The 22562-nt window shown below is 37.5% G+C and overlaps 2 protein-coding genes across 2 annotated transcripts in view; both read left to right on the forward strand.

The window, feature by feature from the left end:
- On the forward strand, nt 1-17259 carry SGCB (sarcoglycan beta). The gene is made up of 6 exons (XM_063663697.1): nt 1-113; nt 4683-4892; nt 8449-8634; nt 9390-9581; nt 9903-10034; nt 13809-17259. The coding sequence occupies exons 1-6, from the start codon at nt 78-80 to the stop codon at nt 14010-14012; spliced, it is 960 nt and encodes a 319-aa protein (XP_063519767.1). The 5' UTR covers nt 1-77; the 3' UTR covers nt 14013-17259.
- Nucleotides 17175-22562, forward strand: part of LRRC66 (leucine rich repeat containing 66) — a 23335-nt gene continuing 17947 nt past the window's right edge. The window contains exons 1-2 of the mRNA XM_063663696.1: nt 17175-17662; nt 20345-20845. Of these exons, the coding sequence (XP_063519766.1) occupies nt 20350-20845 (496 nt within the window). The 5' untranslated portion in view covers nt 17175-17662; nt 20345-20349. The remainder of the gene's footprint in view (nt 17663-20344; nt 20846-22562) is intronic.

The raw sequence follows: 22562 nt of genomic DNA on the forward strand, positions 1-22562 counted from the left end.
GCGCAGGCGCGCGGGGTGCGGTCGTGGAGGGGCGGGCACAGTCGGGCGCGGAGCGCGGCGGCGGCGGGCGCGGAAAGATGGCGGCGGCGGCGGCGGCGGCGGCTGCAGAACAGGTCTGTGAGCACCGCCGCGGCCGCGGGCTGGAGGAGCGGGGGAGGCCGGGTCCTGACGGCTGGGCCCGCGGGAGCGCTGGCCGTGGGTGCGGGGCGCGCGGGCCGCAGGGTCTGGGTTCGGCGGGGCCGATCGGGGCGGGGCGGGGCGGGAGGAGCTGTCCCCCGCCGAGGATGCTGGCACAAGCTGGGGACCAGGAGCCAGGGGCGGCCTCGGCCTCGGCCCGGCCTGGCCTGGCTGACCCTCGGAGGGGGTGAGGAGGGGTCTCCGTCTGGAGAGCGTGGAAGGCGGTCGAGCCAGCCTGGAAGCCTGCGCTGGGACGTGCCAGGGACGTATCCTGTTCAGCCGCCAGCAGAGATTTGGATAAAAATAACCGCAGCCCCAGCGAGAAGGCTCCTCTTACATTAGACAAGAAACGGGTCAGCTGTTGCCCTGGTGTCAGCTTGCCATCTTTTTTTTTTTGTTTCTGCCATCTCCAATATGCAGACATCCCAGATTTCACCTCCCGCTTTGGTTTCTGAAGATTTAGTCACCAGTCTAAAACTATCTCCTGTTCACTTTTAAAAATGATTTATCCAAGATTTTCTGACCTGCATTGTAAACTTGTAACTTAGAATGGTTTAAAAGGCTCCTCATCCCCCCAAAATCTAGTTATACGTATGCATACATGTACATGCATATGTGTGTGTGTATTAATATATACATACACGTAATCGCTAGGGTGATTTATTATAATACAAATAATTTTCAGTAACTTTCCCTCTTACCTAACTTACTTTTCCTTTGAACAATTATAGTAGTTTCTCTTTAAAAAGTCTCATTCTAAAACATTGTTGAAAAAAATGAGTCAAGTTTTGACCTTTGGAACGATTTTCTTAGATAATTAACTTTTTAGAGACCTATTAGATATATGTCACTGGAGGGCTCATTCTGAAGATAAAACACGTAAAATCTACCTTCAAGGAGCTTAAAGTCATACAGCCAAATACATGCAGAAAAATCAGCTAAAGACAATAGGCAGGCTGCAGATTTGTAACAGTAAAATAAAACGTAGAGGAATGAGTGAAACTGAAAGGAGACAAAACTTCTTAGAGTTGGGATTTAAATTGTGCCTTGGCTTTCCTCATTTCCCGCCTAAGTTATCAGCTTCTGTTTCAGATGATTCTTTTTCCATCTGGTTCTATTTTTGCTTTACACATAAGTGGGGCAGTCTGATCCGTTACTCAGTCTCCACTTCAAATTTACGCCTTACGTCTCTAGCCCTGAACTTAACTGAATTTTCCATAGGCATCTCAAGCTCAAAAATGTTCAAAACTGGACTCTGTCATACTTACTATTAAAAAGGCTACAACCATCCATTCACTTGTTTAACCTAGCCAGAAACTTAGGACCAAGGCCAGTTTAAGGGAGCTGAGAAGGACCTGCACTTGGTTTAATGTTCTGCCGTCCTGGGCTTCAGATTTAAACAGTGAGCCCCACATTTTCTTTTCCCCCTGGGCCCCACCAATTATATAGCCAGTCCTATTTGGGAATCATCTTCGACCCCTTTGTGCCCCATTCATATCCAAACAATCACGAGATCCTGACAGTTCTGCCTCTTAACACCTTTCCCCAGACTTCAGCTTCAAAGTCAAACCTCAGTCAGTACCTCATTGGGACTCTTAGAGAACCCTGCTGTTGATATCTTCATCTCTAGGCTCTTCAGTTCCAGTTCATCTCTTTTTGGAGTGATTTTACTACAATGCAAATCTGATTGTATAGGAAACCTATTTTAACTCTTCAGTAGTTCCCCTTTGCCTTCAGGATAAAGTCCATTCTTGTCATGGTATTTATGTTGCTTACTGGCCCCTAAGCACATCTCTCACTGTATTTCTTGCTTCATCCCTACACCTATCCTTCTCACCATCCACATAAAGTGACCAAAATTAGTTCTCCCAGAGATGGTTGCCTCTCAAAGTCTCCATGCTTCTTCCTCTGCCTAGAATGACCTTCTCAGGTCTTTTGCCTGGTTAACTCCTGTCCGTCCTTCAAGAGTTAACTCAACCTTCAGCTTTTCTTAGAAACTCTCCCTGATGCCCTTGCCTGCTAGGTGGAGATGCATTCCTCTTCTGTACCCTTTCCGTATTGTATGCATTGCTCCACTACAGCACTTGCCATGCTGTGTGAACTGTTAGTGACCTTGTCTGTCTACCTGGCTGGCCTGTAATTAAGCTCCTTGAGGGTGGACACTATGTTCATCCTGGTAGCTTGGAGCACCTGGCTTATAGTAACTATTCAATAAATGTTAAATGCATCAAGAGGAAGACAGTAATGTGCATGGTTTGGCAGAGAAGAGTAAAGACTACGTCTCAGGAGGGATGAATTTTGTCCTTTCTCTCTTTCATGTGGACCTATATTCAAACTTTGGCTAACACTTTTAAGTTGCCCATCTGTTAGGGCTGTCAGAAGCCTGACGTCCTTTTTTGGAACCTGACTACAAATTCAGTTAAGTCTTTTCTTAAAGTATCTTTTTAATCTGTCCTTTTTCATCCCACTTTAGTTTAGGTCCTCTTACCACAATCCTCCATTACTACAACATCCCCAGCAGCCTACTTACTGGTACTCCTCTTTCTTCTCTCTCCTACAAATGCCCACACATTTAACATTCTGAATTTGTGCTCAAAAACCTCCAGTGACTCCCAATTAAATAGAACATAAAGACTAGAATTTGTACCCTGCTGTCCAAGAACCTTCACAACCTGGCCCTACTTTTCCAACTTCCTCTTCCCTGCCTTGCCATATCTGACCCATCTACTTCTCCCCATTTCCCTAACAATTCCAGGTCATCCTGTCTCTCCTCCCTTTGAACTCTGCAGTGTGTATTGCCTAGACTATTGATTTTGGCACCTGAACATACAGAGTGCTTTATTGCATTGTTAAAAAATAATGTTAACATGTACACAAATCGTATCTGTTAATACATAGAGGATAAGGACCCTTTCCTATAGTTCTTTTGTGTTCCTATCTATGGAATTAGTGTTTAAGCATAAAGTGCTTAATACATGCGTATTCAACAACTGAATTTTCTCAGAGCTCTAAGAAATAAGTAGGACAGTATCCATTTCTGCCCATTTCTTTTGTGCTCTTGATATTCAGGATTATTACCCAAAATGTCATTCAACCATAGTCTAGGTCAGAGGTTCTCAAATCATTTTGGTCTCAGGTTCTCTTTACACTCTTAAAAAACGGAGGATTCCAAAGAGCTTTGGTTTATGTGGATTATATTCATTGATATTTACTATAGAAGTTAAAACGGAGAAATTTTTAAAATACAGGGCTATACAAGCATACATTCCGTTGAGTGATGATGCCATCACGTTGGTCATGTAGCCTTTACATTCATGGGCCTAGGAGAGTAAAAACAGCAAACAGTATCTCAGTGTTATTTCGAAAATACAGCCCCCCAAGGGGTTTGTGGAACCCTCCCAGGACTCCCCACCCTGCATTTGAAAACTACTGATCTAGGGTAATGTGAGCTCTAGTCAGTGAAATTATAAGTAACAAACTGTGTCAGCCTTTCCAGTCTTATTTTCATATAAATGAAAATATATACCGTTGTCCCTCAATATCTGGGGGATTGGTCTCAGGACCCCCAAAGGATAGCCGAATCCATTGATGCTCAAGTCCCTTATATGAAGTGGTGTAGTTTTTGCATGTAACCTCTGCACATCCTCCTGTATACTTTAAATCCATCTGCAGATTACTTACAACACTGAACACAATGTAAACACTATGTAAACAATTGTTATACTGTATTGTTTAGGGAATAATGACAAGGAAAAAGTCTGTTGTACATGTTCTGTACAAATGCAACCATTCACTTTTTTTTTTTTTTTTTTTTTTGAGACGGAGTCTCGCTCTGTCGCCCAGGCTGGAGTGCACTGGTGCGATCTTGGCTCACTGCAACCTCCGCCCCTCTAGGTTTAAGCAATTCTCTGCCTCAGCCTCCGGAGTAGCTGGGATTACAGGTGCGTGCCACCATGCCCGGCTAATTTTTTTGTGTTTTTGGTAAAGACAGGGTTTCACCATCTTGGCCAGGCTGGTCTTGAACTCCTGACCTCGTGATCCACCCGCCTCAGCCTCCCAAAGTGCTGGGATTACAGGCGTGAGCCACCACGCCTGGCCCCAAATATTTTTGATCCACAGTGGTTAAATCCATGGATATGGATCCCACAGATATGGAGGGCCAGTTGTATACGTAAAAAAATTAATAAATTATTAATAAAAGCAGTTACTCACTATAGGATATGTATGACAACTCTGCTCAGAAACAAGCTGTATACTTTGACAGTGGGACTGTTGAAAGCAGAATGGAAAAATATCAGATAGTGACCTTGAAGTTTCTTCTGTACTTTCCTTCTAAGTACAGTTATGCCCTTACTTGGAACTGCAACTCAATGTGACTTGTAGTTTATTCATGGAAAATGTGTCTAACCAATTCAGCTTGCTATAGGTATGAATTTGCACCTAATAGATAAATGCACCAAAACAAGAGGGTATAGCTGTTCCATTATGTTGTATTTCATTTTTAGCAAAGTTCCAATGGTCCTGTAAAGAAGTCCATGCGTGAGAAGGCTGTTGAGAGAAGGAATGTCAATAAAGAGCACAACAGTAACTTTAAAGCTGGATACATTCCGATTGATGAAGATCGTCTCCACAAAACAGGGTTGAGAGGAAGAAAGGGCAATTTAGCCATCTGTGTGATTATCCTCTTGTTTATCCTGGCTGTCATCAATTTAATAGTGAGTATATTGTAAGAATACTCATTTTAGTTGCCATGGGGAATTTTTTATCTGCTTTATAGTGAAATCATAGACTCTATTTTCTCCTTTTCTTTACATGTCTTGTCTCTTACTGAATTTTAATGAATACTTTATTAAAAAAACTAGTGTGCTAATATTTTCATATATTAATTTCATTTACAAAAAAATGTGCATGGGTTTATCCCTTTAATGGACTTAATTTTTAGCAAGGGTAGAATTGTGAGGCTCCCAGCTAGTTCAGTCGGTAGAACATGAGACTTTTAATAAGGATAGGATCAACTCAATAGAAGAGAACTTTGCCAAGATGATTTTATTGCTTTCACATCTCCTTAAAAATATAATCCTTTCTGTTTTCATTTAACTTTGCCTACATTTAATATTGCCTCCTCAGCTGGATTTTAAAATTTTAAACCCTTTGATGGCAGTAAAAAGTTATATTTTATAGTCCTAAGTCCCTTTTGTCAAAGGATGCAAGAATCTGGTAGGCTGATTCACACTAAAGTACTGAGGACCTGATAGGATGCCTTTTCCAAAGATATTTGCTTTTTTAATGAAGAAATCCTTTTAATCTGAAGTTGTGACTATCTGGGGTTAAATTTGAAACTCTGGCATGTGCATGTACATATATTTTCAGAAGGAATGATTATTTGTATACTTAAGACTGATCATGAACATAGTCTGCAACAGTTTTGAAGTGATTCTTTTTGTGTTATTTTCTACTTCTAATGCATGCAAGGCAGTCTTTTTGTATTTATGTATGTCCAAGGCACTTCTAATTCTTCACTCAAATCAGAAAGACCTCTTCCTATATATTTCATATTAGATATATAAATTTTTACTAGGAGCACAAATTCTGAATGGATTTTATTTTATAAATGTATTTTATTGGAGACTTCTGGTCAAGATGGCAGCATAAAGGCATTTTTATCTTCTTCTCTAAAAAGCTCATTCCAAAGTAACAATGTCAAGAAACAGAAATATCTTTGAAGAAAGTGGGAAGCAAATGAAATCCTAAACCATAATAAATGAAGACACAAAGTAGGAGGAACAATGGCAGATAACTTATCAGAGAGGAGAATCTGCTTGTTGGGGAGGGGATGTTGGTGGAAGTACCTTGTAGAACCCTAAAAAGCCTTGGGAATTAGAAGTTCCAGTACCTTGAAAAGCAGAAGTGAGGCAAGAACTGAAAACAGAGAAGTCATTTGAAAATCTGTATAAGAAGCAGTGAGATCCCTAGGCCTCCTCTCCCTTCCAGCCAGCAGTTAGACAGCTACCCCTCCTAATGTCATACAAAACTAGTGTGTCTCTGGACACACTGGACCAGAGAGGATTCTATCTGCCTGAGGATACTGGAGAGTAGGGGTTGGGTTTCCATACTGAAACAGGAAAGTCTGGGTCCTGAGACTCCCTTTCCCACGCTCTCTTTTCCTCATCCTCCACCTCGAGCTCCCTGGCCGCCAGGCAAGAGACAGAAGAGCCTTCTCTGGGATTCCTGATGCATGTAGAAAAAAGATCTGAAGATACTGTCATTTGGCAAGTCCCGGTGAAAAAGCCATCTAATTTCCCTCTTGTGACACCTGTCAGTCACAAGCCCTACCCCTCAAATAATTTTCTATGAATTCATCACTAAGTATGAATACTGAGCCAGGGATCAATAGACTTTTGAGGAAAGTGCCAAGAATTGAAAAATGATAGAGACGAAAACTCCTAAACCATGGAAAAAATAGAAACTCATGGAATAGAGAAAATGCCACAAAAACTACCAAAAAAAAAAAACAAACCCTGAATTCAGTATTTTCAGAGAAATAAGAATATACTGCATCAATGAAACAAGAATAACATGCCATTTAAAAGGCGCAAGCCAGGCATAGTGGCTCATGCCTGATAAAGTGAGACCCTGTCTCTACCAAAAAAAAAAAAAAAAAAAAAGGAACAATTAAGAACTCATAGATATGCGCGTGCACGCACACACGTGCGCGTGCACACACACACACACAGAGATGAATGGGTGGGTGGGTAGATGGATAGATAGGTAGGTAGGTAGGTAGGTAGATAGATAGACAGATAGAAGATATTAGAAGATAAAAAAAACTCTTCCAGAAATTTCAACAAAATTAATCAACTCAGGAGCTCTAACATGCTATTAATAGGAGTTTCAGAAAGAGCACAGAAAACACTGGGGGGAAAATGATCAAATACATAAATCAAGAAAATTTCCTAGAACAGATTGAAAACTACCGTACTGGGTCCAGCGTAATGCATAAAAAGACACAACAAGGCCATTATGAAATTTAAGAAAACCAGTAATAAAGAAAAGATCCTAATATCTTCCAGCGGGGGCAAAAAAACAGGTTATGTGTAAAGAATACAAAATCAGAATGGAATAGGACCTCCCAAAAGCAGCATTGGGACCTGGAAGGCAATAAAGCAATGACTTTCAAAATTCAGAAAGAAAATAATTTTCCATCTAGAATTGTATACTTAGCCAGTCTAGCAATCAAATATGAAGCATTATAAGGACACATTTTTGCCATGCACACTTCCCAAAAAATTTTACTTCTCATACATTGCTTAGAAGCCACTGGAGGATGTGCTCTACCAAAAGAAAGATGAGGATACAGGAAACTGGGTGTCCATCACAAGAGAAAGACAAAAGGAAGTTCAGCATAAAAGTAAGGGAAAGTTTATGATTACAGCTGTGCAGGGGGCCCATACAGACCAGTCCAGTCCACACAGACCAAACCAGAAAGATAGAGGTTCCAGAAAGATTTCCCGAGAGAGAAAAATAGAACTAATACATTATCTGAGAGGCTCAGACCTACAGAAAATTGTATTGAGAGATTTTACAGAAATATTGGAGGATTTGAGATTAATTAGATTTTTAAAGAAACTAAGGAAAACGAAGTATTAAACTCTGAGAGACAGGTACAGGAAAGAAACTGCCATTATAGGACATATTTGGTTTGGTAATGAACAATATTTACATGGTTGTAATACTGAAAATATGACCTCGGATTTAATTAAAACTTGAGATTGGAGCTGGAAAAGAAAAGAGATATAAATGAGCTAAATTTCTCATCTGCTAAAATAGAAAATTAATAGATAAAACCTAAATTATGATAAATGAAGAAATAACATATATTTAGAAGAAATATTTGTTAGATATTTTAGAAATATATGTTTAGAAGAAATACATATATTTAGAAATGAGGAGATAGATTCTAGATGAAATAGCTAAATTTGTTGAAAGTGGTTGTTCTTGGGAATGAGATGTGGAGAGGGTAGAAAAAATAAGAAACTATTCTTTTTAAATTATAGACCTTTAGCACATTTTGACTTTTAGCTATTTGCATGTAATACCTTAATAAAAATAAAATGCATTTTGTTTATAAGTGGAAAATTAGTTGATATATTTACCTCACTGATTAAACATTTTAGGAGGTCTTTAACATTTTGGTGATAATATTTTCTATTTCTTTTCCAATTACATTAAATGTATGCGGCCTACCAACAGTGGACTTGTGTTCTTTTTCAGATAACACTTGTTATTTGGGCCGTGATTCGCATTGGACCAAATGGCTGTGATAGTATGGAGTTTCATGAAAGTGGCCTGCTTCGATTTAAGCAAGTATCTGACATGGGAGTGATCCATCCTCTTTATAAAAGCACAGTAGGAGGAAGGCGAAATGAAAATTTGGTCATCACTGGCAACAACCAGCCTGTAAGTTGCCACATTAACTGAAAGAAATGCGAACAGGAGAGGGGCATTAGAGAAAAATACTTTGCAAAAACCTAGAGTTGATTATTGGAAAGAGATATTTTCCCTTAGAAAAATTAGTATATTTATAATATATCTATAAATGTATGAATATAGTGAATAGTTTAACACATCCATAAATATTAATATTTAATAATACTATTGCTTTTATAATCTGTTAAAATTAGATGATTTCTTAATATTTGAGATTTTGTTCAATGGTAGCATTTCTATGACAGATGTAATTAGTATGAGAATACATAGGTTACTCTTTTCTCCTCCATATGAGGAAGCCATTAAGAAAGCACTTTCCCAGGTGAGAGTACTCTGTAGTTTTGGGGGCTCTTGAAGAGAATATGCCAATCTAGTCAGTGGCATCCTATGCCAAGAGTTGAAAACATAGTTTTCAACTGAATAAAACCTGAAGGAGGTATTCTTACCACCACCCCTGCCTATCTTAGGCCTTGGGCCATGTTCCTCCATGACTCATGCATTTTTGCAGAGCTAATAAGCAAATAAATGTATAAGCCTTCATTCTAAAGAACTCTTCTTCCAAGTGGATGGAGGGAGGACAGACAGAGTTAAAAGTATTTGAAATTAGTCTATTATTGCGGTTTTTAAATTTCTGTAATTTTTGTAATTTTTAAAATATATTGTTCAGGAATTTTGTTTGCAGTCTTCTTTGAAAATATATTCACAATAAACTGTTTTTTTTGAAGATTGTTTTTCAGCAAGGGACAACAAAGCTCAGTGTAGAAAACAACAAAACTTCTATTACAAGTGACATCGGCATGCAGTTTTTTGACCCGAGGACTCAAAATATCTTATTCAGCACAGACTATGAAACTCATGAGTTTCATTTGCCAAGTGGAGTGAAAAGTTTGAATGTTCAAAAAGCATCTACTGAAAGGGTATGATTTATTGGCTTTGTTTTACTAATGGGAGAGAGTTATTCTCTAGAGTTATAAAGTGGGAGGAGAGTTATACTGTTTTAAAGTAGTATAAAAGAATATATTCAAGAACACTGGAAAGGATTAATTCTAGATTTTTCATTAACTAGCTTGTGTGATCATTATCAAGTCATCTTTATCTCAATTTCCACATCTCTAAAACATTAATAGAAACATTTGACTTTCATATCTCATGACTGAAACTTCTATTTCTCTATCTCTGATAACAATTCTCACATTAATTTAGAAACTCTTTTTAGTACTTGTTTTTTAAATTTTCAGATTACTAGCAATGCTACCAGTGATTTAAATATAAAAGTTGATGGGCGTGCTATTGTGCGTGGAAATGAAGGAGTATTCATTATGGGCAAAACCATTGAATTTCACATGGGTGGTAATATGGAGTTAAAGGCGGTGAGTATTCTTTTAAGAGCTTAAGAGAATTATTAGGTTCTTGGGTACATAAATCCATATGTGGAATAGTATACAATTATTGAAAATGATATAATTGTCTATTTTTTGACATGGAAAGATGTTCAAAGTGGGTTGTGAAGTAAAAGAAAGTTACAAAACAATTTGTGAAATACATTATTTTTATTTTTCAGAACATATGTATGTTTATAAAAACCTGGCAGGGTGTGCCAGAATGTCAACAATGTTTAGCTATGGATAGCAAGATAACAGATTATTTGTTTTATTTTTATTTCTACTAGCCTGTATTTTCTGTTTCTTTCTCTCTTTTTTTTTTTTTTTTTTGTATAATGATCACTTGTATTGTTTTAGAAGGCAAAAAAAAAAAAAACCTTCTAAAAGAGAATTCTGGAAGATCAAAGTAAATATTCATGCCTTGGAGTTGTTTTTAATTAAAGATTTTTCACATCCCTCCCTGAGTTTCATATGCAGTGATGTGAAAAAAACAATTAGCAAATTTATAAAATTACTTTATTTAGATATCTTTATTAAAAATGTATTTTTAATCTATTATTAATTGTAAAGGAAAAAGGTTTTTGTCTTTATCGTGGCTGTTGAAAGTGAATTTTCTTTGTGCTTAACAGATTATATCTGAACTTTAACAGGTATGGTGTTTCATGTGCCATAAGTCCAAAAACTTTTTAATGGCTCACAATTCTGGTCAAAGTATACTTATTCAAAATGCCTTTGGGTACCTGCAATATGCTATTTAATTAAAGCGAATTAAATTTGTCTTACCAAGTATTACATGACAAAAGTGAACTTAAATGTAGGGACTTATCATTCTTTCTTATTTAAAAAATTTCAATTTCATAGTTCTTGGGAAAAATACTTTTTAAAAGTAGTTGTTTTACTTTTATAAGCAGTTTTTCCCCCAGAACACATAATCCCATCTCTAAATAATAAAGATGGACATAAAATGTAATTCTTGCCAGAAACTCAGTTGCCTACCGAGTTAATTTGTATATATATTGTGGTGTAAGAAGCCATTCTTCTAAGAACACTGTTGAAGAATAGCCACGGTACAACTGCTGTTCTCAGCAGTAGAAAGTCACAGAAGCAAGAGATTTGTTTAGAGACCATTAGGAACTTACCAAACCTTTTATTTTTTTCTACCTGCCACTTCTTGTCCCATTCTACCTTGTAGTTAGTATGACAAATATTTAAATACTTTGTAATATACATATACACATATCAGTTTCTCTCCTGTTAAAGGAAAATAACCTAGTATTAAAAAGATAATTAGCTTTATAACTTCATTAATATCAGTGGTTGGTTCTAAAGTGTATAAGCCAATCATTAGAAATAATTTTATCAATTAAACTGCTTTTTTGAAAAAGCTGTTTAAGAAACAATTTAGGCCGGGCATGATGGCTTACGCCTGTAATCCCAGCACTTTAGGAAGCCAAGGCGGGTGGATCACGAGTTCAGGAATTCAAGACCAGCCTGGCCAACATGGCGAAACCCCATCTGTACTAAAAATACAAAAATTACCTGGGCGTGGTGGCGGGCGCCTGTAATCCCAGCTACCTGGGAGGCTGAGGCAGAAGAATCGCTTGAAACCAGGAGGCAGAGATTGCAGTGAGCCCAGATCGCATCACTGCACTCCAGCCTGGGAGACAGCAAAACTGTCTCAAAACAACAAAAAAAACAATTTAAAGAAAGTAAAATTAAATGACCACAAGATGGCAGCATTGGAACAAATTGGAAAACTAGTCACTTAAGAATTACTGTCTATTGCATATACTACCACTGCATAATCAGTTAACCATCTGCATTATTTATAACCAATTTTCTCTCTTTGCTTTAAATACCCTCTGTAAGCTGATGCCTCCCAAAGTTGGAATTGTGCTTTAACCTCTCCTCTGAACTAAGAGTCGCATATCTAGCTGCCTACTTAACATTATCCATTTTGATATCTGATAGGCATCTCAAATTTAACAGTTGAAAAGTTAGATTCTCCATCCCCACAAGCATGCATTTCTTTCAGTATTCCTGTACCATTAAATGACACCCATCAGTCCATAGCAAAGCCTTCTGGCTCTACCTTCAGAAGATACAGAGTCTCGCTGTTTCTCACCACCTCCGCCATCACCACCCTGGTGTAAACTGCCATCATTCCCTGTCTGGATGGTTGGAACAGCCTCCTGGCTGATCTTCTTACTTCCAAATATTCACTCCCATAGTCTGTTTTCTACCCAACAGCCAGAGTGGCCATTTTAAAAAGATCAAGTCATTTCTGTATTCAGAATCCTTCAAATGCTTCCTGTATAATTTGGAATAAAATCTAAAGTCTATTCCCTGCCTACATGTCTGATCCTCAGTTATTTCTTTGACTTATCTCCTACTGGTTGTTCCCCTCACCCTCCGTGCTTCTTCCACACTGGCCTCATAGCTGTCCCTGGAATCCAGGCACATCTTCACCTCGGGGCCTTTGCAGACACTGTTACCTCTGCTTGGAGTACCCTTCCCCAGTTACCTAGACAGCTTCCTCCCTCACTTCCTCTAGTTTCTGTTGGAATGTGACCTTATCAAACCACAGGTGGTCCTTCCTGAGCACCCTGTAAAACTCAGTCCCCACCTGCTCACTCTCTCTCTACTTATCCTGCTTTATTTCTCCTCATAGCATTTATCCCACCTGATGTCTTATGTGTTTTACTGTTCATTTTTTTTATGGTCTCCCCCTACCCCATTAAAACATCAACTCAATAAGAATTTGGGCTTTGCCTGTTTTACTTTCTGTTGTATTCCCCAGCACCTAGAATAGTGTCTGGCATATAGCAGGCACTCAGTAATTATTTGTTGAGTGAATGAAAAGAAGAAAGGAGGAAAGGGAGAAAGCAAGAGAGGCCTAAGAGTCCCTAAAAAGAAGGATTTTAAGGAACTACAATAAGAGAATGTTTCTGGAACAGTGGGCATGAAGAACCTCCAGACTAGAATGCCTGGTCTTTAAATTATATGGTTTGAATCTTCATTTGCAGTGTTGCAAAAACATTGGAAATCAAAATTAATTCCCTCTAGGAGGAAAAGTCTTTTTTTTTTTTTTTTTTTTTGAGACAGTGTCTTGCTCAGTCGCCCAGGCTGGAGTGCAGTGGCGTGATCTCTGCTCACTGCAAGCTCCACCTCCCGGCTTCACGCCATTCTCCTGCCTCAGCCTCCCGAGTAGCTGGGACTACAGGTGCCAGCCACCATGTCCAGCTAAGTTTTTGTATTTTTAGTAGAGACGAGGCTTTCACCATGTTAGCCAGGATGGTCTCGATCTCTTGACTTCGTGATCCGCCCACCTCGGCCTCCCAAAGTGCTGGGATTACAGGCATGAGCCACTGTGCCCGGCCAGGAAAAGTCTTTTTGTACTCATGATCACAAACTTATCAATCAGTACCTTTGTTATAGTTCTCTTAGGACTTACAAATGAAAATGATCTGAAACTTTATCAACATCAATTTTATTATGCACTTAGGAATTCTGATGTAATTTTAACTAATAATAGAGAAATTATGTTGCAGATTTATTTACATATGTCATGGATATATGAAATGAAGAAGTCACTCGTTGAATCCTGATATTTTGTTTTTTATTGTTGCTGTTGTTGTTTTGTTTGTGACTTTACTCTTATTGCTTGCTTTTCTCGTTGATATTTCAGTAAGTTTTGTTAACTGACTTTGTTCTGTACCCACTCATGGAGGTAAATAAATCATATTACTATTCTCCTAATAGGAAAACAGTATCATCCTAAATGGATCTGTGATGGTCAGCACCACCCGCCTACCCAGTTCCTCCAGTGGAGACCAGTTGGGTAGTGGTGACTGGGTACGCTACAAGCTCTGCATGTGTGCTGATGGGACGCTCTTCAAGGTGCAAGTAACCAGCCAGAACATGGGCTGCCAAATCTCAGACAACCCCTGTGGAAACACTCATTAAAAGAACCCCAGAGGTCACCAACATGTTTATATCTTGACTTTTTTATGCATGCAAATCATTGTTTTTACAGAGTTTGTGATAACTCGTAATTATTTTAATGGCAGAGCACTGCTGTATCTGTTTTATGGTCTACATAGTTAAAATCTTCTCAGAGAGCCTAAATTCTAATACATTTTATTAATTTACACTAATTTCATATTTACTGTTCCCTAAAATAATTATGAGAAGCAAATAAAATCAAAATTCATATTTAAATAAGTGTTTTTAAAATTCCACTATCCCTTTTCTAAAGGTTAAAGGGCTGAAGCAGCTGTTTAGACTCACTGTAAGTAAACTTTGGTAACTCTAATGGGGATAGACCCACTTAAGATATTTAAAAGGTACGGCATCAGTGTTTCATGCTCTGCCTTTTACCTTCTAAAAGGAAAGATGCAGATTTCTAGTGCATTAAGCCTGAGCCATATTCTCACATGCAAGTGAAGTCATTAAAGAACTGTACATATGTGAGATAGAAACAATGGTTCCTTAGTTTTGCACTAGGAAGAAAATATTTTGTAAGAGAATGTTTATTTGAAATAATGATAACTATCAGTTGTTCACAATGTGGTAGAAATTAAAACACCATCTCAGCTTTAACTTTTAAATAATAATGATAACTATCTTTATTGAACGTCTTCTACATCCTAGGCATTGTCCTAGGCATTGCATGTTTAGATCCCCAATTCTCACCACAACCCTGCAAATAGGTGGTATTATCCAAGTTTTACTCATTAAGAAACTGAAGATAGAGAAGTTAAGAAACTTGCCCAACATCACATAGTAAGTAGCAGAGTTGGGATTGGAATTCAGGCATAATTCAAACCTGGATGTACTTGATTCCAAATGCCATGTTGTTTTCACTATCTGCACTGACTTTTTAATTATTTAAAACTCTAGAAAGATGAACAAAGGTTAATTTAAACTTACCTAAGAAGATGAGAATCAAACAAAACAGATATGCTTATTCTAGTTAAAAAGAAAATAAATCTCACGTCAGACCCAGAAAGGACCAATCACTGTCCGATTGTAAGCTATGTTGGGCCAATTCCAAAATATTATACGATGGAGAGGTCAAATTTACCTACTTGTGAGTTACCTCAGTTTCCCAGCAATGGACCTTGGCACACTGGAGTAACAATACGTAACAGAGTTGCCAAGATATTTATACCCCCAGCACTCGGGGCAACACAGTGGAAAGTGGGGAGGCCATAGACCCAAACAAGTTCTTTGGGCCATGCATGGCCTGGTAAGTACACCATGCCTTGAAAATAAGTCCAGAAGCACTGGACTAAAGAGTGCTAATGCAGGAAATAATACACATAATTTTTAGGTAGGGATAATAATTTATCTCTGCTCCTAATATTACTATCCCATTGAAATTATTTATAACCCTCAAGCTGGTTGATTTTTAATGTATTTGATTGGAAAAGAACTCTCTGGTATTATTAAGACTCACACAGAATCAGGGACAGGGCCCCCAAAGGAGTTTGCTGTAAAATAGGCTGTAGAGATGTGGCATGGGCCCAACCCTGCATTCAAGTGTAACAGCATTCTGTCAGGGTCACTTTGAATTGTGCACATAAGAAAACCAATACAAAAAACAATTTGTATTCAATATTGTCACATTTCTGTGGTAGAAAAATCAAATACCTTAGAGATTATGAAGTCATTAAATTATACTGAAATTGGATTGACTTACTGACACTGAGCGCTGTTTTTAAATGAAAAGAATGAGATTTATAACCTCTTGAGTGTTATTGCAGTGATATTTGAACTCATTTGAATTTATTCAATATCATTTAATATCTGAATTATATTCAGAAAAAAATGCCGAAATTTTTATTCAGATGGTCTGTAAATTAAATTGCATATTCATTACTTGTCTGCTCTATTTAGATTTATTTTAAAAGTTTAAGTAAATATTTTTATAAAAACCAGAAAACACTATATTACAAAATATTATTTATTAAATGTAGTTCATGAAATAATCTATTTTTACTCTTTTTTGGGAAATACTTGTGTTTTTGATACATCTCCATGAAGTGCTTTTGACATGAGAGGCTATTTTGATGTTTTTATACAACTGAAGGTTAACAGCCATAGCATTTTATGATACTTTACAGGTAGTCCTGGCTTTTTCCCTGAAACGTAGGCTTGGAAAATCTATTAGAAAGCAGAACGGGGCAAACTCTCCATTTTACTTATGACTTTTTTAATTTTTAATTTTTAATTTTTTTATTTATTTTTTTGAGACGGAGTCTCGCTCTGTCACCAGGCTGGAGTACAGTGGCACAATCTCAGCTCTCGGCTCACTGCAACCTCTGCCTCCCGGGTTCAAGCGATTCTCCTGCCTCAGCCTCCCGAGTACCTGGGACTACGGGCATGTGCCACAATGCCCGGCTAATTTTTGTATTTTTAATAGAGACGGGGTTTCACCATGTTGGCCAGGCTGGTCTCGATCTCTTGACCTCGTGATCCGCCTGCCTCGGCCTCCCAAAGTGCTGGGATTACAGGTGTGAGCCACCACGCCTGGCCGGCTTATTTTTATCCTCAGTAAATCTTCAACAACTCATTGTCTCCACCAGATGGTATTTTTCTGTAAATGAAATGCTGACTTCGCCTCTTCCTGCTGTGTGCTCATCCCTGCACTGAGCACAGATATGACAAGCAGTAGCCGTGGGGGAGGTGGGTGACAAAGATGGGACCCCGGGAGGGGGTGCAGGTACATGCTAGTTTCAATGACCACAGTATTCTAGAGGTGGGTTGCAATGACAAGGGGGGCAAATGAAATCAATGCAAGATTTCTTAATAATGGGCATACAGAAAAATGTAAAACAACACAAAACAGGGACTGCTGATAATATTTTAAAATATACTTATTTGTCTTCTTTTTGCGTTGTGAAAAAAACAAAATAAATTTTGTGTGATAATTTTGATGATGAAAGGTGGAAATTCTACCTAGATTTGAATGAGTGTTTTTTTAAGGGAATGAGAATGTCATGGTGCTAAACTTGACAAATAAGAGATCATTGAAATGCTGAAAATTTTAGCAGTCTTCTTAAAAGTATTGAGGGGGCAAAAATTACCAATTACGCTATACAAAAATAAGCCTATAAATGTGTTTCACATTGCTAACTTGAGTTTCAGTTGATTCAGTTTGTAATAACTAGTAATGAGCTTCTGTTTACAATAAAAATTATGTAAATTGTTTGCTGTTAATTTTTTAATGGTTACATATTAACTGTTTTCTACTTAGTCATGCAAACGTGATGAATTTAAATATGGCTTGAGAATGGGACACTGTCGGTATTTGTGTAATCTCTCTGGACTCCTAGAACTCAAAGTTCGGAAGTTGTACATTCCCAGTTTTGAATGCCCTCCTCTCTGTGCATTGCAGAAGGCCTCTCTCCAGTGGTGCTTCCCTGGTGTCCTAGGGGAAAGTGCACACTGTCACCATGGCAGGAGGCCAAAGCCGGAGATGAAAGGGTGAGAGCTGGCCACTGGCAGCCTTGATGGCAGGATGGGTGGAGCCTCAAAGATTCAGGTCTTAAATCCCTACCTGGCTTGATCCAGATATATCCACCCATTTGAAAACCACTTAGGATACGAAGGTATGTCTCAGAGGCAATATTACTTTCCAGGTCTTGTCCTTACCCGAAATAGCCTCTGTTGCTTTTTTCCTTCAGTTTTGCCACCCTTTCTTTTATGTATAAATGAACTCTACATTGCCTTTCTATAATACTTTGTTTTTTTCTGCTGCCTTCTTCCTATCTTTCACTTGCTGACACACAAATGTACACACCCAGTATTTCTAACTGCTTCCTCATAGTTCAGCTTGACTATGTCCATTTTGAAATTTACATTTTGCCTAATTGTTTCCAGTTTCCTAAGCAACTTTTTCTGGAGTTCTCAGTGGTTCCTTACCTAATACATATAAATTTATAAATAGTATAATTTTTAACAAATTAATACCTTTCACTTTAAGATATAAGATTGTCCTTGTCTAGCTGTTTTGAACTGAAACCTAACATGTATAAATCTCCTCAGCTTAAAAAGAACCAGGGCAATTTTAATTCATGTCCCCTTAAGAAAAAGTATTTTTCAACCATGTCTTTCTCTTCAACACTACAAAGTAATGTACCTGTGAATGGTGACTGTATTTTTTTGTTGCTGATTTTGTTACATTAGCTTGGTGCACCATTGTATATATAATCTCAGCTTTGAATGTAGAAAAAATGTCTTTCTTCCTGGGCAAATCAATTCAATTTCCAGTATTGCACAAGAAGCACACTAAAAATAAATCACTCCTCCATGCTGTAGGCCACCTTTGCTGTTCATGGCCATGTGTACCTGAATTTAAATGCCTTGAAAATATGGGAGGATTGACCTTGTATGAAACAAAAGTTTTAAAGTTACATTGTAAATTTCATTCACTTCACTCCATGCATTCATTTACACACAAACAACATAACCCAGTGACAGACTGCAGACTATTAAAAATGTAAAACATTGGATAGCTAGCTAGATAGATAGATGATAGATAATGTTCCTTTTTTTGGGAGTTCAGAAGAGATACAAAGCAAAACAATAGCAACGCTGAATGTTACTAATGTGTATCAATTCCTTCAGTGTTTACTGAAAGATTTCTGTAAAAATAAAGACAAATATGGAGGCTAAAGCCGGAAAAATGACCAGGCCATAGGATGTGAGATGAGTCTGGAAGGATACACAAGACTGTGGCTGGCTGGGTGTGGCGGCTCACGCCTGTAATCCCAGCACTTTGGGAGGCCAAGGTGGGCGGATCACCTGAGGTCAGGAGTTCGAGACCAGCCTGACCAACATGGAGAAACCTCATCTCTACTAAAAATACAAATTAGTGAGAGTGGTGGCACATGCCTGTAATACCAGCTACTCGGGAGGCTGAGGCAGGAGAATTGCTTGAACCCGGGAGGCGGAGGTTGTGGTGAGCTGACATGGCGCTCTTGCACTCCAGCCTGGGCAACAAGAGCGAAACTCCATCTTAAGACTGTGGCTAAGAAGAAAAGGTATCGAACTTGGAACTGGGAATGAACTGAAAGTTAATTTCAGTATGCGATATGCATAGATCATTCTTTGCACAAGCCACATCTTGTAGTGGCTCCACATGAACTTGTCAAGCTAGGGCATAAGTTTACCTAGATAACACAGGCTTTGAATACCAACCTAAGGGATTTGGACTATAGGCAATAAGGAGCCCTTTGAGGATTTCAAATGAACGAAAAATATAGGAAATACGTTATTGTAGGAAAATAATCCTATGGAGTCGCCTAGGATGGATCACAAAGAAGGAAAGTCAAGAGGCAGAGGCAAGAAAATCAGTTAAGCCATTTTAGTATTTCAGACTGCAGTGATGAAAACTAAACTGAGTGCCATTAGAACAGAAAGGAAGGGACAATTTCTTGGAAACTCATATACTCAATAATGTGATTATTTGTACACAAGGTGGCTTTTAAGTGGAATTTAGTTTAAAACAAATCACAAAAATTACCCATTTTAAACTTATTTTTGTGATACATTCAGCCATTGTAATTTGTACACACTTCTTTTTAAAAACTTTCATTTTGTTCTCCAAAATTTTCGGTACGAAAGATACTCAATGTTTCTATATCGTATTACATCTTCATGGCTCGGAGCCAGAACATGTATTTGATAACACATTATGTTGTATGTATCTAAATGATTTCATAATGATTTGAAAAGTCACAAAAGCCACACAGCAAAACTTGTATTTCTTCTAGTCATGAAAAGTAAGAGCCTCTTTTGTGAGTTGAACTTTTTACTCATAGAGTTATGGAGGGTCATGGTTTAGTGTAACTGGTTGTCATTTATGTAATAAACCACATGGTTGATTACGATGTTGTATATAAGCATAATAGACTTTGCTCTGTATTAATGGCCTGCAAAGAAACAGGGAAGTCTTTAATCTTGGTAAGGTTTCATTCATCCCAAAGCACACTGCGGAGTGAAAAATACTGGAAAAGTGGATGCAGAGGTGAGGCCTAAGTGAATATGTATTTTCTGAAAAATCGGGAGTCCTTTCTTTAAAATGTGACATAAATGTAATTTTATACTACGGCTATTTCATTTTGGTAGCTACATTTTCATGCCCCAGTAAGAAATCAAACATTCGCTTAAATTGGCAACCAAGACAAGATAACTTTCGTAAATCTTAAATTGAAAATTAAATTTTCTGCTTATTGCTGTTAGTTTTTATATATTATTGTGAGTAAGTCAATTCATTTTCCTTTTTCCAGGCATTATGAAAAACCTCTATTTCAGAGTCATTACCATAGTTATAGGTCTTTATTTTACTGGAATAATGACAAATGCATCAAGAAAAAGCAATATTTTATTCAATTCTGAATGTCAATGGAATGAATATGTTCTGACAAATTGTTCTTTTACTGGAAAGCATGATATACCTGTGGACATATCACAGACAGCAGCCACTGTGGATGTAAGTTTCAATTTCTTTAGAGTTCTCTTACAGTCTCACACGAAAAAAGAAGAGTGGAAAATAAAACATCTGGACCTCAGTAACAATCTCATATCAAAAATAACCTTAAGACCTTTTGCATATTTACATGCTTTGGAAGTGTTAAACCTCAGCAACAATGCCATCCACTCCCTCTCATTGGATCTACTCAGTCCTAAGTCCTCATGGGTGAAACGCCACAGAAGCAGCTTCAGAAATAGGTTCCCATTGCTGAAGGTGCTCATTCTTCAAAGAAATAGACTCAGTGACACTCCCAAGGGTGAGTACAATTTTAACTAGACAGAAAAACAATGCTTACGTGGAGTTGTTTCATGTTCATAAGAATTCCACATTTGTTTTCAGGTTCAAGGAGACAGCTGAAAGTAAAGCAATTTGATCAGAGCACATATAATAATGTTTCTTAGTAGCATTAGAAGTTATAGTGTGTGGAATTTACAGCTAATGAAATTTAGTCTCCCATTAGTATATCTGACATTAATGTTATGTGCAGTTATCGAGACACTAGGAAGTATTTAAGTGCTAAATAATAATGAGTGATTCTAAGTTACCTACTTTGATTATCATGTGTTTGTTAATATAGAAAAGCACTGAGCAATAACTAGTTCAAATACATTTAATATGTAATGCAATTCAAATTAAGTGTTGCCATATTCATAACATTTTTATTCTTTGAGTACATTTTGCCTCAGTCTATCTAGTTGTCCTCCAAACGTACAGCAGAAGTATCCTAATATTATATATTGGTATGTAAACCTTCTGATTATCAAGTCAAAATCAGAATTCCTTATCCTAGTTTCTAACAGGGTACTCCAAGTAGCCTCCAATTATCATAAATTCTCATCTGACATTCAATAGTCTACATGTTGGAGTTCCTTAACGGATACACCAATGTTTTCTTTGGAAAATATATCAAGTTCATAAAGTAAAACTTCCTTTGCCCTTTTTATATTCCAGAGTGCTAGACAATTAATTTCCTTTCCTTGTTTGTTTTCAGGCTTGTTCACTCTTTGCTAAGCACCTACTTTATATAAGACATTATGCAAAAAAAGTATAAGGTTATTGTTCTCCTTCTCCATTTCAAATTGTGCATACTTGGTTTTTCTTATTATCCAGTTCTGACATTTCATGTTTTTATTTTCATGCTCTTTCTCCAGCTTTGTTTTAAGCATCATTTTGGCAATAATAGCCTAGCAGGTATAGGAATTATTACAGTCACCATGTCAGCAGAATTGTTTGAGAAGGGTGGGAGTCTTATCTCCCTGACCTTCTCCATAAAAGTAGTGTGTCATATTTTCAGTGTAAATGAATTGCATTTTATTTTATTTTTATTGTATTTTTATTACAAGAAGAATACCTGTTACTTATAGAACATTTAACAACTGAAGAAAAATTTAAAGGGAAAAATTAAAGTCATTCATGTTATATATATTCTTCAAGTTTATTATTTATGCCTATTTGTACCTTTTTCTTTCAAAATTGGATCATACTGTCCATATTTCTAATTTGTATTTTCATATCATAGAATATTTTAATATCTTTATATAATTAAGCAATCTCACAAATATTTCAAATAGTTGGTTTTTATATATGCATATATCATAATTGGTTTAATCAAGCACTAGGTTATTTCCGGGTTTTGTTTTTTGATGGACGTCATTATAGCTACATATATCCATATAATATAACAAAATTTTTTAACCGGTATGGTAGATGTGATCTCCATCCACAAACTCAAGTGTACTAGAGATATAACCTTCTATTGTCTGTAGTAACATAATTTCCGATTCTGAGCCCCCATTAGGGGGGAGTCGTAGGGATACTTAACATCAGTCTTTCATCAGCTTTCCTCTGCCTTTGCCTAGATTTGTACCCAGCTTGAGAATCGTGTACTCTAACAAGGCATCGAATCATATACTCTAACAAGGCATCGAGGTGTGAGCATTCCTTACCCCTGCTACCCAGAGAATATTTCTTTT

The sequence above is a fragment of the Pongo pygmaeus genome, chromosome 3 (assembly GCF_028885625.2).
Source record: "Pongo pygmaeus isolate AG05252 chromosome 3, NHGRI_mPonPyg2-v2.0_pri, whole genome shotgun sequence".
Taxonomy (NCBI): domain Eukaryota; kingdom Metazoa; phylum Chordata; class Mammalia; order Primates; family Hominidae; genus Pongo; species Pongo pygmaeus.

Bases quoted from the DNA above. Each gene is read 5' to 3' on its own strand.
- SGCB (XM_063663697.1), top strand. From the start codon at position 78: ATGGCGGCGGCGGCGGCGGCGGCGGCTGCAGAACAG. The intron at 114-4,682 runs GTCTGTGAGCAC...TTTCATTTTTAG, and splicing joins CGGCGGCGGCTGCAGAACAG to CAAAGTTCCAATGGTCCTGT. The intron at 4,893-8,448 runs GTGAGTATATTG...GTTCTTTTTCAG, and splicing joins TGGCTGTCATCAATTTAATA to ATAACACTTGTTATTTGGGC.